Source organism: Chrysemys picta, chromosome 24 (assembly GCF_011386835.1).
Source record: "Chrysemys picta bellii isolate R12L10 chromosome 24, ASM1138683v2, whole genome shotgun sequence".
NCBI classification, from domain to species: Eukaryota; Metazoa; Chordata; order Testudines; family Emydidae; genus Chrysemys; species Chrysemys picta.
The window spans coordinates 14,763,886-14,781,252 of NC_088814.1; the positions used below are offsets into that span (position 1 = coordinate 14,763,886).

At 62.2% G+C, this 17,367-nt stretch overlaps 2 protein-coding genes across 4 annotated transcripts in view; one reads left to right on the top strand and one right to left on the bottom strand.

Annotated features, from left to right (window-relative positions):
- Positions 1-17,367, bottom strand: part of LOC135977343 (uncharacterized) — a 371,747-nt gene that overhangs the window by 327,686 nt on the left and 26,694 nt on the right. The gene's annotated exons all lie outside the window — the stretch shown is intronic.
- ADAM11 (ADAM metallopeptidase domain 11) overlaps positions 1-17,367 on the top strand; it is a 65,379-nt gene that overhangs the window by 35,218 nt on the left and 12,794 nt on the right. For all 3 annotated transcript variants that reach the window (XM_065577764.1, XM_065577763.1, XM_065577765.1), the window contains exons 8-19: positions 644-711; positions 1,802-1,876; positions 2,613-2,684; positions 4,121-4,287; positions 6,658-6,742; positions 7,767-7,857; positions 8,598-8,649; positions 14,479-14,578; positions 15,267-15,338; positions 15,904-15,996; positions 16,507-16,587; positions 16,918-16,968. In XM_065577764.1, the coding sequence (XP_065433836.1) occupies positions 644-711; positions 1,802-1,876; positions 2,613-2,684; positions 4,121-4,287; positions 6,658-6,742; positions 7,767-7,857; positions 8,598-8,649; positions 14,479-14,578; positions 15,267-15,338; positions 15,904-15,996; positions 16,507-16,587; positions 16,918-16,968 (1,007 nt within the window). The remainder of the gene's footprint in view (positions 1-643; positions 712-1,801; positions 1,877-2,612; positions 2,685-4,120; positions 4,288-6,657; positions 6,743-7,766; positions 7,858-8,597; positions 8,650-14,478; positions 14,579-15,266; positions 15,339-15,903; positions 15,997-16,506; positions 16,588-16,917; positions 16,969-17,367) is intronic.

The window sequence follows — 17,367 nt, forward strand, 5'->3', positions numbered from 1 at the left end:
GGGGTCTCTGCTCCGCTTCCCTGCTGAGAGGCAGGAAAAGCCCCCTCCCTCTGGGCAGTAGGTTGCTGAATGTCAATGTCTTGGTGAGTGGGTTTTCCATGGGGTCGTCTTGGATTTTGTATTGATATGGGTCGGCCTTGGCCAGTCCTTTTTAAGGACCGGTCAGTCCGATCAAAGCAACCGCCCCCCCCAACCAGTGTCTCTTAGCCTGCCTGGAGAGCAAACCTGTTCCCAGCTGTTCCCAGGCCAGGCACACATAGGAGTCATACAAAGTATTGCAAAAAGTTCCCACATCATCACACCTGGTCATTTCCACCTTGGCGCTTCCTCTAGCCAACCCTGCCCAGCAACAGCCCTGGCTCTGCCCAGGGCCGCCCAGAGGATTCAGGGGGCCTGGGGCAAAGCAATTTCAGAAAAAAAAGTTGCAATACTATAGAATACTATATTCTCGTGGGGGCCCCTGCGGGGCCTGGGGCAAATTGCCCCACTTGCCCCGCCCCCCCCCCCCAGGCGGCCCTGGCTCTGCCTCCCACTGGACCCCCCTGTCCCCGGCTGGAGGATCCAGCCCTGGGACCATCTGCCTCGGCCCTGCCTGCCAGCCCCATCATCACCCCCACCTGACCCTGCTGTGTTCTGCCCCGAGGCTGCCTGTTTGCTGCCCTGCGTCACCACGGCCCAGACCCCCTGCCCAGACGGCGGAGGAGGCGGCAGGTAGGGGCACTGCTCAGCCAGCCAGGCTGGGGCGGGGTGAACGGAGTGCTCAGGGGCTGGGGGAGGGGAGCTGAGCACTATGGGGTGGGGGGGAGGGGAGCTGGGGGCTCAGGGGAAGGGGGAGGGGAGCAGAGGGCTCAGGGGCAGGGGGAGGGGGAGCAGAGGGCTCAGGGGAAGTGGGGAGGGGGAGCAGAGGGCTCAGGGGTGGGGGGAGGGAAGCTGGGGGCTCAGGGGAAGTGGGGAGGGGGAGCAGAGGGCTCAGGGGAAGTGGGGAGGGGGAGCAGAGGGCTCAGGGGTGGGGGGAGGGAAGCTGGGGGCTCAGGGGAAGTGGGGAGGGGGAGCAGAGGGCTCAGGGGAAGTGGGGAGGGGAGCAGAGGGCTCAGGGGCAGGGGGAGCAGAGGGCTCAGGGGCGGGGGGAGGGGAGCTGGGGGCTCAGGGGTGGGGAGGGGGAGCTGAGGGCTCAGGGGCTGGGGGAGGGGAGCTGGGGGCTCAGGGGAAGTGGGGAGGGGAGCTGAGGGCTCAGGGGAAGTGGGGAGGGGAGCTGAGGGCTCAGGGGCTGGGGGAGGAGGAGCAGAGGGCTCAGGGGAAGGGGGAGCAGAGGGCTCAGGGGCCGGGGGAGGGGAGCTGGGGGCTCAGGGGAAGTGGGGAGGGGAGCTGAGGGCTCAGGGGAAGTGGGGCCGGGAAGCAGAGGGCTCAGGGGCCGGGGGAGGGGAGCTGGGGGCTCAGGGGAAGTGGGGAGGGGGAGCAGAGGGCTCAGGGGCCGGGGGAGGGGAGCTGGGGGCTCAGGGGCCGGGGGAGGGGAGCTGGGGGCTCAGGGGAAGTGGGGAGGGGAACTGAGGGCTCAGGGGCCGGGGGAGGGGAGCTGGGGGCTATGGGATAGAGGGACGGGTGCTGAGCTTTCCAGGGCCAGCCGCGCAGGGCCCGGACTGGCAAGGAACCAAAGGGCTGTTCAGTCCCAGCGAGAGGCTGGCTGGGCCGGTGGCCTGGGGCGCGTGTCCCCAGAGGGGCCCGTGGGCCCTGTCTGTGTCCAGCAGCCCAGCGGGTCCCCTTGGTTCCGCGCTCCCGCTCACGTCTCTCTCTGCGTCCCCAGGTGCGGCGAGCCCAGCACACCGTGCACAGCGAGACCAAGTACATCGAGCTGGTGGTGGTCAATGACCATCAGCTGGTGAGTGCGTGGCCCGGGGCCCCACTCCCCTGCAGAGAGGGGACGGCCCGGCCCTGGGGCCAGCTGGGGTCTCAGCTGTGCTCAGGGCCAGAGGCAGGCTGAACACAACAGACTACCCAGGGCACAGCACCTGCCTCTCCCAGCCCCGGCCTCTCCCAGCAGGGGGCGCTGTGGGCAGCGGGGCAGGGCGCTGGCTGTGGGGGGAGCTCCCAGCACCGGCCTCTCCCAGTGGGGGGCGCTGTGGGGAACAGGGCAGGGCGCTGGCTGTGGGGGGAGCTCCCAGAGCCCTGGCCTCTCCCAGCGGGGGGCGCTGTGGGGAACAGGGCAGGGCGCTGGCTGTGGGGGGAGCTCCCAGCACCGGCCTCTCCCAGTGGGGGGCGCTGTGGGCAGCGGGGCAGGGCGCTGGCTGTGGGGGGAGCTCCCAGCACCGGCCTCTCCCAGTGGGGGGCGCTGTGGGGAACAGGGCAGGGCGCTGGCTGTGGGGGGAGCTCCCAGATATTTCAGCCCTGGCCTCTCCCAGCGGGGGGCGCTGTGGGCAGCGGGGCAGGGCGCTGGCTGTGGGGGGAGCTCCCAGCCCCAGCCTCTCCCAGCGGGGGGCGCTGTGGGGAACAGGGCAGGGCGCTGGCTGTGGGGGGAGCTCCCAGATATTTCAGCCCTGGCCTCTCCCAGCGGGGGGCGCTGTGGCGGGTGGGTGAGAACCACCCTCCATTGCTCTCCTGTGTGTGTTCTTTTCCAGTTCGAACAGATGCGCCGGTCTGTGGTCCTCACCAGCAACTTTGCCAAGTCTGTGGTGAACCTGGCGGACATGGTGAGTGCTGGCTGTACGGTAGGGTTACCATTCGTCCGGATTTACCCGGACATGTCCTCCTTTTTGTGTTAAAAATAGCGTCCGGGGGGGAATTTGTAAATCACTCAAAATGTCCGGGATTTCCCCCCCATGCAGAGTGAGCGGCTGGGAGGGCTGCAGGAAAGTCAGCCTCTCGCATGGGGCTCTGGCAGCCAGAGCCCTTCCCCTGCAGCTTGCCGGGCTGGACTCCGGAGCAGCCGTAGAGCTCCCCCCCCCCCATTCTGAGCCGGACGGCCTGCCGGGCCGTTTGCATCGGCCTCGGCAGCTCCTCCTCCCCTGCAGCCCAGCGCCCCGCTCCGGCAGCACTGTGCGGGGGCAGGGACCGGGTTTTGTGTTGCGCTGGGGAGTGCAGCCACGTGTCCGGCTCGTACAGAGCCCAACACCATGTTCTGAGCGGCGGGGTAAGGGGGCCAGGGGGCAGGAGAAGGGGCAGGGAGATTTTGGAGGAGGCAGTCAAGAGACGGGGGGGGGGGGTCGGGAGTTCGGGGGGGGGCTTTTTGGGGGGGTGGAGAAGGTTTTGGGCAATCAGGGTACAGGTAGGGGGTAGGGTCCTGGGGGGCAGTTTGGGGGGGGGGTCTTAGGAGGGGGCAGTTAGGGGATAAGGAACAGGGAGGCTTAGGTAGGGAGTGGGGTTCTGGAGGGCAGTTAGGAGCAGGGGTCCCAGGAGGGGGCAGTCAGGGGACAAGGAACGGGGGGGTTGGGAGTTCTGGGGGGGGCTGTCAGGTGGCAGGGGTGGGGAGATGGATCGGAGCAGTCAGGGGACAGGGAGCAGAGGGGTTTAGATGGGTCAGGAGTTCTGGGGTGGGGGGCTGTCAGGGGGTAGGGAGTGGTTGGATGGGGTGTGGGAGTCCCAGGGGTCTGTCTGGGGGTGGGGGTGTGGATTAGGGTTGGGGCAATCAGGGTACAGGTAGGGGGTAGAGTACTAGGGGGCCAGTTAGGATGGGGGGAGGGTCTCAGGAGGGGGCAGTCAGGGGACAAGAGGCAGGGAGGCTTAGGTAGGGGGTGGAGTCCTGGGGGGCAGTTAGGGGCAGGGGTCCCAGGAGGGGGCAGTCAGGGGACAAGGAACGGGGGGAGGGTTGGGGGTTCTGAGGGGGGCGGGAAGTGGGAGGGGCGGGGCTAGGGCAGGACGGGGGCGGGGCTCCTCCCGTCCTCTTTTTTGCTTGCTGAAATATGGTAACCCTACTGTACGGGGACATCCGGCTCGCTGCCTCTCCCGCTGCCGGCTGACCTGCTTGGATGGGTGCGTGGGGGGGGGACAGGGACGTAGGGCCCTTCCCCGCTGAGAGAGCAGGGGTGCCTGGGGAGGGCCATGCACAGCTCTCATGTCACAGGAGCCTGGGGAGGTTGCAAAGGCTGCTGGGACGGTAATGGCCTGCTCCCTTCCTCTGCCACTGCAGATATACAAGGAGCAGCTGAACACGCGCATCGTGCTGGTGGCCATGGAAACGTGGGCCTCCGAAGACAAGATCCACGTGGGGGAGGATTCGCTGCAGACGCTGAGTGACTTCATGAGATACCGGACGGAGGCGCTGCCGGAGCAGAGCGATGCTGTTCACCTCTTCTCGTGAGAGCCGGGACGGCCGTGCGGCCCTCCTCACTACCCCCACAGCCGGCACTCCTGCCCCGCTTTCCACAGCGCCCCCTGCTGGGAGAAGCCGGGACTGGAGTCGCCGAGAGCTCCCCCATGGCTGGTGCTCCTGCCCCGCTTTCCACAGTGCCCCCTGCTGGGAGAAGCTGGAACTGGAGTAGCCGAGAGCTCCCCCATGGCTGGTGCTCCTGCCCCGCTTTCCACAGTGCCCCCTGCTGGGAGAAGCCGGGACTGGAGTAGCCGAGAGCTCCCCCATGGCTGGTGCTCCTGCCCAGCTTCCCACAGTGCCCCCTGCTGGAAGAAGCCGGGACTGGAGTAGCCCAGAGCTCCCCCACAGCCAATGCCCCTACCTTACTCCCCACAGTGCCCCCTGCTGGGAGAAGCCGGAACTGGAGTAGCCCAGAGCTCCCCCACAGCCAATGCCCCTACCTTGCTCCCCACAGCGCCCCCTGCTGGGAGAGGCTCATGTTGAGAATACTCTTTGTGATTTTAACTCTGATTAACTAATCCTCACAGTCCTCCATGAGGTAGGGCAGGGTCATCGTCCCCATTTTATAGATGGGGAAACTGAGGAAATGCAGTAGATCTCATCCATCTGGATTCCAGTAAAGCATTTGATATAGTTCCACATGGGAAATTATTGGTTAATTTGGAGAAGATGGCGGTTAATATGAGTATTGAAAGGTGAGTAAGGAACTGGTTAACGGGGCGATTAGAGCAGGTCATACTGAAAGGTGAACTGTCAGGCTGGAGGGAGGTTACAAGTGGAGTTCCTCCAGGATTGGTCCTGGGATGAAACTTATTTAACATTTTCAATGACCTTGGCACAGAAAGTGGAGTGTGCCGATTAAATTTTCAGATGACAGGAAGTTGGGAGGAGGACTGGAGTATCCTACAAGAAGATTTGAATGACTTTTGAAAACTGGAGTAATAGAAATGGGATAAAATTGAATAGTGCAGAGTACAAAGTCATGCATTTAGGGACTAAACAACAAAAACTTCTGCCATAAGTGAGGGACTTCTCAGTTGGAAGTGACGAAGGAGGAGAAAGACCTGGTATATTGGTTGATCACAGGAGGACTATGAGCTGCCAATGTGGCGCGGCTGTGAAAAAGGCTAATGTGATCCTAGGATGCATCAGGCAAGGTATTTCCAGTCGAGACAGGGAAGTTTTATTGACATTATACAAGGCAATGGTGAGACCACATCTGGAACACCCTGTGGAAGTCTGGTCTCCCATGTTTAAGAAAGATTAATTCAAACCAGGTGCAGAGAAGGGCTGCTAGGATGATCCGAGGAATGGAAAACCTACCTTAGGAGAGGAGACTCAAAGCACTTGGCTTGTTTAGCCTAACCAGACAAAGACTGAGGAGAGATCTGATCACTCTCTATAAATATATCAGAGGGATAAATACCAGGGAGGGAGAGGAATTATTTAAGTTAAGCGCCACTGTGGACACAAGAACAAATGGCTCTAAACTGGCCATCAACAAGCTTAGGTTTGAAACTAGGCGAAGGTTTCTACCCATCAGAGGAGTGAAGTTCTGGAGCAGCCTCCCAAGGGGAGCAATGGGGGCAAAATCCTAACTGGCTTCAAGACTGAGCTTGATAAGTGTATGGAGGGGAGGGGATGATGAAACTGCCTACAGTGGCATATGGCCCATGTGCACCTGTTATTAGCAAATATCTCCAATGACTGGTGATGAGACACTAACTAGATGGGGAGGGCTCTGAGTTACTACAGAGAATTCTGTCCCAGGTGTTGGCTGGTGGGTCTCGCCCACATGCTCAGGGTCTAACTGATCACCATATCGGGCTGGGAAGGAATTTCCCCCCCGGTCAGATTGGCAGAGACAGTGGGGGGTTTTCACCTTCCTCTGCAGCATGGGGCACGGGTCACTTGCTGGTTTGAAGTAGTGTAAATGGTGGGTTCTCCGTAATTTGGCTTGATGTCTTTAAACCATGATTTGAGGACTTCAGTAACTCAGCCAGAGGTTAGGGGTCTGTTACTGGAGTGAGTGAGTGAAGTTCTGGGGCCTGTGATGTGCAGGAGGGCAGACTAGATGATCATGATGGTTCCTTCTGGCCTTAAGTGTATGGGTCTATGAGACATGGAGGGGGAAGCCTGAAGCTGTTAGTCAGCGGCAGAGCCAGGAAGAGAACCCAGGAGTCCTGGCTCCCAGGCCTGTCTTTCGACAGGAGAGTCGTGTTGTCTTTCCATTCCCTCCTCCGTGGAAGGTTCCTTTCACAAGCCCAGCCAAGGCTGAGCCCTTGGGTGCTAGTGACACTAAGAGCCATGCAGCTGGGCTGCTACCACTCACCTCCTCTCTCCTTGTTCCCTTGCAGCGGGAGGACGTTCCAGAGCAGCCGCAGTGGGACGGCCTACGTGGGAGGGATCTGCTCCCTCACCCGGGGTGGGGGTGTCAATGAGGTGGGTGGGGAAGAGAGTCCTGCCTGTTCTGGGGCAGAGGAGTCCAGGGGCTTGGAGGGAACATGGTCCTCTGCATGCAGCTTTGACCCTCAGCCAAACACAGCCTCCCCCTTGGAGATAGGAGGTGTGGGGAGCAGTGGGAGGGTGTTGGGCTACAGAGCAGGATACTGAGGGGCTGTGGACTGCACTGGGAGGCCATGGGATTGAGGGGCAGGATTGTAAAGGGTTGTGGGGCTGCAGGATCTGGAGGGAGGGGTATGGGATTGTGGGGCAGGGTTCTGGGAAGTTGTGGGGCTGCAGGATCCGGGGGGAGGGGTATGGGATTGTGGGGCAGGATTCTGGGAGGTATTGGGACCTGCGGGGCAGGGTTCTGGGAAGTTGTGGGGCTGCAAGATCTGGGGGAGGGGACAAATGGGATTGTGGGGCAGGGTTCTGGGAGGTTGTGGGGTGGCAAGATCCCGGGGGAGGGGGGGAATGGTATTGTGGGGCAGGGTTCTGGGAGGCTGTGGGGTGGCAGGATCCGTGGGTTGGGGTATGAGATTGTGGGGCAGGGTTCTGGGAGGTTGTGGGGCTGCAGGATCCAGGGGGTGGGGTATGGGATTGTGGGGCAGGGTTCTGGGAGGTTGTGGGGCTGCAGGATCCGGGGGTTGGGGTATGGGATTGTGGGGCAGGGTTCTGGGAGGTTGTGGGGCTGCAGGATCTGGGGGAGGGGAGGATGGGATTGTGGGGCAGGGTTCTGGGAGATTGTGGGATCTGGGGGGTATGGGATTGTGGGGCACAATTCTGGGAGGTTGTGGGGCTGCAAGATCCGGGGGAGGGGAGGATGGGATTGTGGGGCAGGGTTCTGGGAGGTTGTGGGGCTGCAGGATCTGGCAGGGGGGCTGGAACCTGATGGATACGGGGCTGTGAAGGGGCTGGTGGGAGCTCAGGGAGCCCAGGGGACGAGCACACAGACGGGGGCTGCTGGTGTCTCTCCCCTCCCAGCAGCTCTGATGGCTTTGCCGTTCTCTCGCCGCCCCAGCAGTACGGGAACGTCGGTGCCATGGCTGTGACTCTCGCTCAGACCCTCGGGCAGAACGTCGGCATGATGTGGAACAAGCAGCGGCGTGCCGCAGGTACAGCGCCGAGCGTGCAGAGGGCTGAATGTTTGGCACTGACACGGGCACGGGGTGCCAAGAGCAGCCGGCACTGCCGTGCAGTCGGCGGGTGTGCAAGGGCACAGGCTGCTGCTGGCCTGCCAGGGGCTGGGCCTGTGCGAAGCAGGGCACAGCTAGGCCAGTCCGTGGATGGGTACAGGTGGAGTGTGTGGGCACAGGTTGGCTGCGGGTGTGCGGTGGGCCGGGGAGTGGCGGGGGTTAGAAGTGACTGACTAGGGGCAAAGCAGGCTGTGTTGGGGCGGGTGGCTGGGATGATGGGGCTAAGCAGGGGTTTGGAGGGTCAGGCGCAGGGGCAGTGAGACGTGCCCACTACTCTTTCCAAGGTGCAAGGCGCCTCCGGAACAGGCTGCAGAGCTGGGGGTGGGATGGCCCCATTGCCAGCATGTACACTCTGGGGGGCTCAGCCCTGAGGGCGGGGGTCAGATTGCGCTCGGGATGGGGCAGTGTCCCAGGCCGAGCAGCAAACTCGCAAATCCTGGCTTTGAGGATTTAGGAAGCCAGTTTGGGGCTGCATCCTGAAATGACAGAAGGGGGTGACGTGTCCCCATTGCTGAGGTACGGCCTGGGGAGCGCCAGGGGGGAGGCTCTTTCCAGATGCCTCCGGCGGAGTTACCGGGGGGCTCAGTGCCTGCGCTTTGGCCCCATGACGGCACGGCAAGGGCTGGGGTTCCCTAAAGCGCTGTCCCGTCTCTCCGCAGGGGACTGCCGGTGTCCAGATTCCTGGCTGGGCTGCATCATGGAAGACACGGGGTGAGTTCCCTTCTGGTCAGTGGGCGAGGGGGGGCTTGGCGTCCCGGGAATCTGAGCCAAGGAGGGAGTGGGTGAGAGCAGGGACCAGCTGTCCATCGGCATGCACAGCAGCTCTGATTGGCGCCTGGAGCCGATGGGGGTGGGACAAGATGGCAGTGGGCTCACAGATGTGCTGGTAAAACATATGGGTGGCACCAGCCATTTCTGAGCCCTGGGCAGGGCATTTGCTGATCACCAGCTGCTGCCATGAAGGTACATGAAGGGCACCTCTGCTGGCATGGGGCACACAAGGGGCAGTGCCCCAGAGTACACTGCACATTGCACCCCCTGCTGTCCAAGAGTAGGTCACTCTTGAAGCACAGAGAGACGCTCGGCTTGGCTGGTGAGGCCGGGACCGCCCGCTTCACTAGCTGATCTCGCTGGTGTTGCTGTGCAGAGCGGCTCCTGGCCAGCACGGCTCCTAGGCTGGCCTGCCACATGTTCAGTTCGCCTGTTCTGTGCTCAGAGAGCCTCCTCCCAGCCTACAGTCTGCCCTGGGCTGGTGTGTGACCCTCGCTATGCGCTGTTGAGGGACCGAGCTAAGCCCACAGCAGCCAGGATGTGGCAGTCCAGCCTGACCCCATGGGGCATCCACTGCCTTGCTCTCACGGCTGATGCTGCAGGAGCCTCAGCAGAGGGACTGGCCTGCAGCCCCCGGCACTCCAGGGCTGCGAATGACTCTAGGCATCTAGTGCGTGTCTCCTGCTGAGCTGGGCAGGACGCAGTGTGTAGGAAATAGACTGTGCGGAGGGCACATAGAATCATAGACTATCAGGGTTGGAAGGGACCTCAGGAGGTATCTAGTCCAACCCCCTGCTCAAAGCAGGACCAACCTGTCACGGAGTATTGGGGGACTCAGGGCCCTGCACCCCCGGCTTCCTGCGATTCACCATGACTCTCAGCCAGCCAGTAAAGCAGAAGGTTTATTTGGATGACAGGAATACAGTCCAAGACAGGTCTTGCAGGCACAGACAACAGGGCCCCCCTCAGTTAGGTCCAGCTTGGGGTCCCAGGGCATGCCAGCCCACCCCCTTGGGGGGTCAGAGCCATCTCTGCCTCCCAGCCATCTCTCCAGCCTCCTTCCAGCCTGCTTCCAGCACTCTGCCTTCAGCGACCCCTCCCACAGCCTTTGTTCAGTTTCCCGGGCCCCGGAGTCATCTGACCTCCAACCCCCTCCTGGGTTCTCATGTTACAAGCTCAGGTATGTTCCCTTGGGCCGGCTCCCATCCCCCGATGCAGACCATCCTAGTCACACTCCCCTGTCAGCATTCACACACCCCAGCAAGAACAGTCCCAGTTCGTCACATCTCTCCCCCCTTCGAGACCGAACTGAGCAGGGTCACTTTAGCCAGTGACCCGGGGAAGTTCGAACCTACCCCCGTTCCCATGGATGCCCCCGCATCCCTCCAGTTCCTTGGTGAGAATTACACCAGGCCCCTTCCGTTCCACGCCCCCCCTTAGGTCGGGGTGCTTGATGGCACTCGCAGTTCGCATGTGGGAAGGTTTATGCGGCCTGGGCCCTTTTCCCACCCCCATACCTCTGGGGTTCCAACTGGGCTGTGGTCTTCTCCCAGCGCTCCAGTCTGGAGGTCTGTGCTTTGGGCTCTCTTGGTTTAGAGCCGCCCTTTTAACCTTGGCCACCCTCTGGAAAGGATCCTTTATGCTGGGCAAGGGTCCTAAAGCTCTTTTCCCCTTGTCCCAGGCCTTCCTCCCCCTCTGACAGGGGTCACAGGATCCGCAGTACTGTCGGACAGTAACAAAGACCCCAGGCCAGTAAAAGCTCCGTAGCAGCCTCTGCTGGGTACGCCAGGTTCCCTGGTGCCCTGAGAGGGGAATGTCATGGGCCCGGCACAGCAGCTGGCGGCGATACTTCTGGGGTACCACCAGCTGCCTCCTGATCCCCCCTGACTCCATTTTCCCTGGGGGAGCCCATTCTCGGTACAGGAACCCCTTCTCCCACAGGAACCTTTTCCGGCCACCTCGTTCCATGGTCTGTACCGCATTGAGGTCGGCCAGGTCCCTTATCTTCCGCAAGGAGGGGTCTCTCTGTAACTCGGCCTGGAACTCAGCAGCTGGGACAGGGATGGCCACCTGCTCTTTCTCGCCCGCTGGGTCCGAAGCTGCAGCCTCCCTGAGCCGCGTCCCTGGGCGTTCCCTCCCCACCAGGTTAGGGTCCTGCGCCTCAGGCAAGGCACCCCCCCCAAGGCCAGGGCGCAGGGCCCCTCGCCGGCTCTGACTGCGGGTCACAACCAGTGCCTTTTGGGGGTTGCTTGGCCAGTTCTCCAGGTCCCCCCCCATCAATACCTCAGTGGGCAGATACGGGTGTACCCCCACATCCTTGGGGCCCTCCTTGGCCCCCCACTTCAGGTGTACCCTTGCCACGGGCACTTTGACTGGTGTTCCGCCCACCCCCGTCAGGGTCAGGTAGGAGTTGGGCACCACCTGATCTGGGGCCACCACCTCGGGCCGGGCCAGCGTCACCTCTGCGCCCGTATCCCAGTATCCATTGACCTTCCTCCCATCCACCTCCAGGGGAACAAGGTACTCTCTCCGGAGGGACAGCCCCGCGCCCACCGTATAAACCAAAAACCCTGAGTCTGGGGCATCCAGCCCCCTAGAGGAGCTGGCCTGGGGCCCTTCTCTCTCTTGAGCAGTTGATAAGCTGCCAGCCCCTCTTGCGTGAGAAGCCTGCCCCTCGTCCGTCTGGGCCTCTACCAAGTTAACCCTATGCGGGTTCGGTCTGCTCAGTCTGTCCTTGAGCTTGGGGCACTGGGCCCGAACGTGGCCTCTTCGGCCGCAGTAATAGCAGCTCATGTCCTGTGGGTCCCCTCGAGCCGGTCGGTTGTCCCTGACGCTGGGCATTCCCCGTGGGAGGGGATTCCCCATATTCCCTCTTTGGGAGGTCCCAGGGTGACTCTCTCTCTGCATCACGGCGGGCCTGTTCCTTTGGGGCTCCTCCCTGCCACCCCCTGACCGGCTCTTTACAAACTCATCAGCCAGCTGCCCGGCGTGTCGCGGGTTCTCTGGCTTTCTGTCCACCAACCACAGCCTCAGGTCGGATGGGCACCGCTCATACAGTTGCTCCAGTACCAGCAGTTTAATCAGGTCCTCCTTCGTCTGGGCCCCACCAGCCCACTTGCTGGCGTATCTTTCCATGCGGACGGCTAGTTGCAGATATGAGATCTCAGGGGTTTTATCTTGACTCCGGAACCTTCCCCGGTACATCTCAGGAGTCAGCCCAAACTCACGTAGCAGGGCCTTTTTGAATAGTTCGTAGTCCCCTTTCTCTGCCTCTCCCAGTTGGCGGTACAATGCCACGGATTTGGGGTCCAGTAAGGGGGTAAGGACCCGGAGTCTGTCCGCGGGATCAACCCGGTGCAGCTCGCAGGCCGTCTCAAAGGCCTCCAGGAAGTCATCCATGTCCTCCCCCTCCTTGTATGGGGCCATGATGCACTTATCAAAGCTCCGTGCAGTCCTGGGTCCCCCCTCACTCACCGCAGCCGGGGGTTCGCTGCCCCTCAGTCTCGCCAGTTCCAGTTCATGCTGACGCTGTCTCTCATTCTCCTGTCTCTGTCTCTCTTCATGCTGTCTTTGTCTCTCTTTCTCCTCCCGTTCATGCTGACGCTGTCTCTCTTCATGCTGTCTCTGTTGTTCACGATCCTCCAGCTCCCTCAGTTTTAGCTCTTTCTCCCATTCCAGCCAATTCTGCTCCCCGGATGCCGAACGTCGCCGGGAGGATCCTCTGCTGGCCGGCGAGCTTCGCCGGGGGGACCCCCTGCTGGCCGGGGGGGTCACAGCGCCTTCGGTATTTGCTGGGCTCCTCCCCACCCTTCCCCTAGGCATAGGAAGGAGGGGTCTCGGGAAGCCCTCAGCAGCGGGCTGACCACTCCCAGCTGGGACAGACACTGGTGCCTGCGCTGCATTTGCCAGGCTGCTTCCCTGAGACACAGGGATCAGTTCATTCGCGCGATCTTCCGCCTCCAGCTGGGCAATGAGCTGTTCTTTGGTGAGCCTCCCAATGCGCAGCCGCCTCTGCTTGCACAGCTCCACCAGGTCGCTCTTAAGCCGCTTGGCATACATCTTCCTGCTGGCCACTCACCGGCCTGTGTGCTCACAGCTCCCCCCAGTTCCCAGGGGGACCCCTAGTGTGCCAGCCCTTCTCGAGGTCACCACCTCTCTGCCAGGGTCGAGCTGCAGACTCCTCCGCCCCTGGGACCACTCGCTGCGATCCCCCCAGGGGACCCTGTTACTGCAAAAGTCCTTCTCGCTGGTCACACACTCCCAGGGGTAATAACCGTCTCTCTCCCACTCTTCAGCGTGCCTGGTCCCCGTCAATCCCCCTTCGTTTTACTGCTCCCCAGTCACTTACTGCAGGAAGCGCCGTCCACGGGGTGCAGTAGATCCCGCCGCTGCCACCAGTTGTCACGGAGTATTGGGGGACTCAGGGCCCTGCACCCCCGGCTTCCTGCGATTCACCATGACTCTCAGCCAGCCAGTAAAGCAGAAGGTTTATTTGGATGACAGGAATACAGTCCAAGACAGGTCTTGCAGGCACAGACAACAGGGCCCCCCCTCAGTTAGGTCCAGCTTGGGGTCCCAGGGCATGCCAGCCCACCCCCTTGGGGGGTCAGAGCCATCTCTGCCTCCCAGCCATCTCTCCAGCCTCCTTCCAGCCTGCTTCCAGCACTCTGCCTTCAGCGACCCCTCCCACAGCCTTTGTTCAGTTTCCCGGGCCCCGGAGTCATCTGACCTCCAACCCCCTCCTGGGTTCTCATGTTACAAGCTCAGGTATGTTCCCTTGGGCCGGCTCCCATCCCCCGATGCAGACCATCCTAGTCACACTCCCCTGTCAGCATTCACACACCCCAGCAAGAACAGTCCCAGTTCGTCACACAACCCCAACTAAATCATCCCAGCCAGGGCTTTGTCAAGCCTGACCTTAAAAACCTCTAAGGAAGGAGATTCCACCACCGCCCTAGGGAACCCATTCCAGTGCTTCACCACCCTCCTAGTGAAATAGTTTTTCCTAATATCCAACCTAGACCTCCCCCACTGCAACTTGAGATCATTGCTCCTTGTTCTGTCATTTGCCACCACTGAGAACAGTCTAGATCCATCCTCTTTGGAACCCCCCTTCAGGTAGTTGAAAGCAGCTATCAAATCCCCCCTCAGTCTTCTCTTCTGGAGACTAAACAATCCCAGTTCCCTCAGCCTCTCCTCATAAATCATGTGCTCCAGCCCCCTAATCATTTTTGTTGCCCTCCGCTGGACTCTTTCCAATTTTTCCACATCCTTCTTGTAGTGTGGGGCCCAAAACTGGACACAGTATTCCAGATGAGGCCTCACCAATGTCGAATAAAGGGAAACGATCACGTCCCTCGATCTGCTGGCAATGCTCCTACTTCTACAGCCCAAAATGCCGTTAGCCTTCTTGGCAACAAGAGCACACTGCTGACTCATATCCAGCTTCTCGTCCACTGTGACCCCTAGGTCCTTTTCAGCAGAACTGCTGCCTGGCCATTCGGTCCCTAGTCTGTAGCAGTGCATGGGATTCTTCCGTCCTAAGTGCAGGACTCTGCACTTGTCCTTGTTGAACCTCATCAGGTTTTTTTCAGCCCAATCCTCTAACTTGTCTAGGTCCCTCTGTATCCGATCCCTACTCTCCAGCGTATCTACCACTCCTCCCAGTTTAGTGTCATAGCCCTGGCTGGGCGGAGGGTGGGGGAGGAGAAGGGAGCGTAGCACATTGCTCTGACCATGGCAGCGGTAACTGCTGGCTCCTCCCCACAGGTATTATCTCCCGCGCAAGTTCTCCCGTTGCAGCATCGAGGAGTACAGTCAGTTCCTGCAGGAGGGTGGGGGCAGCTGCCTCTTTAACAAACCCTTAAAGGTAACGCCCCCCCGGCCAGGCCTGTGGGCTGGACTCCTGCCTGCCCTGGCAGCGCTGCTCTGCCATGGCCCGGGCGGCACAGTCCCGAGAGCTGTTCCCCTTCGCTGGGCGGGGGGGACGTGGGCTCCCTCCCAGCTCCTAGGCCACACGTGTCCACAGCCGAACACGAGCCCCTGGCCAGCTGGCCGAGCAGACAGGCCCAGGTCTGAAAGGGCCCCAGGAGCGGGGTCGCCTTAGGGCAGGGCGGGTGCCTGGGCTGGTGCTACGGAGGCTCCAGAAGTGCTGGTTTGCAGGGTAGGGTTTTTGCTCCTGAACTGGAAGCCTGCCAAGCCCCCAGCAGACGGGGAGCTGGAGTGGAGAGTTCCCCCTTCCTGTATGTGGGGCCAGGGTGGTATCCAGAGCCTGCCGCCTTCGCCTCAGGCAGCAAAGGAGCCAGCTGCTCGTCTCCCAGACTGCATTTCCCGTGGCCACAGCCCCTTCCCGTTCCAAGGGGCCCTGAGCTCCCGGGGACGAGCCCAGCCCAGCTTCCCGGCACAGGAGAGGCGGGTCCAGGAAGGCCTTGGAAGCAGGTCCTGCACCCCAGCTGCCTGGCTCCCTCCTGCCCGGTCACATGGGGAGCCCTGGGCAGGGCCCAGGGAGGGAGTGAAAGCTGCAGGAACCATCTCCCCCTCTCTCTTCTCCCCTGCAGCTGCTGGACCCCCCTGAGTGCGGCAATGGCTTTGTGCAGGCCGGAGAGGAATGTGACTGCGGCTCGCTTGCGGTGAGGGGCTGCGCAGGAGGGGCGGTGCCTGTTTTCAGTTCCCCCAGTCTGCCCGTGAGCCACTGGGGTGGAGGGCATCGGGGGAGGAGCACAGTTGTGGGATGGGGACATTGGGGGCTGGGCACTTGCCCCCCACCCTGATCAGGGACCAGGTGTTGTAACGTGGGGCTGAGGGAGAGGTGGGGAGAGGCCGGGGCTGCTGGAGCTGTTACCATGTCTTGGGGCCTGCCCCCACCCCCTGCAGTGCAGCGGGAGCGAAGACACACGTCACACGCAATGGAGGATTCCCGCGTCTGGCCCTGCTGCTCCCGTCGGGCTCAGGCACTGGGGAGGCAGGGGCGGGGCAGGTCAGAGTGGGAGGGGGGGGCGGGGCAGGTCAGAGTGGGAGTGCTGGGCCTCGGGGAGGGGGGGATTCGGGAGCAGGCATTGCTGGCTGCTCGGAGGATTTCAGCCTTAACCCCACAGCCCCCAAGCCGGAGGATGTGGTGTCTCACACTGACCACCCCGGGACATTCGCTCCTAGGCACAGGCATCACGGGCATCTGCTTATGTCTCTCCTTGGCAGGAGTGTGCAAAGGGCGGCGGCAACTGCTGCAAGAAATGCACCCTGACCCACAATGCCATGTGCAGCGACGGGCTCTGCTGCAAAGGCTGCCAGGTGAGACTGGCGAGAGGCCCTGACCGGGGCCTACCAGCGGCTAATGCAGACTGCGGGCACTAGAGGGCGACGCAGTCACAGGCGCCTGGGCAGGGCCCTTCCAGCAGAGGGCAGCACCCTCCAGGGGCAGGACAGGTTATTAATGAACCATTCATGTGCCAGAGGTACCAACCCAAAGCCAGTCCCTGCCCTGGCCTTCCCACGCAGAGCACAGAGCTGGGATCCTGGCTCCGCTGCAGGGCGGGGAGGGACAGAGCCAGCCCCCGGGCCCCTCCCTGCACAGGGAGTGAGTCGCCAAAGGACCCCCCGGAGGCAGAGCACCAGGAGCCCGGACCCAGGTCACAGCGCTGGGCTGCAATATGGGTCGCCCCCGAGGGGCTGAGTACATGCCCTGGCCGGGACGTGGTGCGGGTGCTGCAGCCAGCCTGGAGGGGGGAGTTCTGCCTCGGGGACTCGGCAGTGCAGATGCTGGACCCCGTCGGTCATGACCTTCGCTCCCGTCTCTTTCAGTACGAGCCGCGGGGCACACCGTGTCGGGAAGCTGTCAATGAGTGCGACATCCCGGAGAGCTGCACTGGGGACTCCAGCCAGGTGAGGGGGGCTGGGGGCAGGGGCGGGAGCTCAGTCAGGACACCCGCCTGGCAGCTCTGCGGTGGCGTTGGAGCAAACTGTCTCCAGCGCGTAGGCTGTGCTGCGCCCGGCCCTGCCCCTGGCGGCGCTGCTCCCAGCTGGCCAATGCCAGAGCCCCAATCCTGGCCCTGGAGCAGCTGTGGGGGTGCCTGCTGGGCAGGTGCTGGCTTAGGACTGAGGGGGACTGGTGGGGTGTGCTGTGGGGTGGGGGGCAGAGCTGGGATGGCGGCGGGGCACTGGCAGAGCTGTGTGCAAGCAGGGCCCATGGAGACCCCCTTTCTTTCTCTGCAGTGCCCACCCAACCTGCACAAGCTGGACGGCTACTTCTGCGACCACGAGCAGGTAACAGCCCTGCAGAGCGTAGGCATGTCCGCTCGCCCCCGCCCCCACATGGGCTCACCTGTGCCCACTCCCCTGGACATGCTGATTGGCACAGCCTTGCACCAACTCCCCCAACAGGCTGGTTGGCATGGCCCCACACCCCCATGCTCACTTCCCAGACAGGCTGGTTGGCACGGCCCCAAACCCCCTTGCCCATTCCCCCAACAGGCTGGTTGGCATGGCCCCACAGCCTTGTGTCTACTCCCTGGACAGGCTGGTTGGCACGGCCCCACACCCCCATGCTCACTTCCCAGACAGGCTGGTTGGCACGGCCCCAGGCCCACTCCCCCGACAGGCTGGTTGACACGGCCCCACACCCCCTTGCCCACTCCCCTGACAGGCTGGTTGGAATGGCCCCTC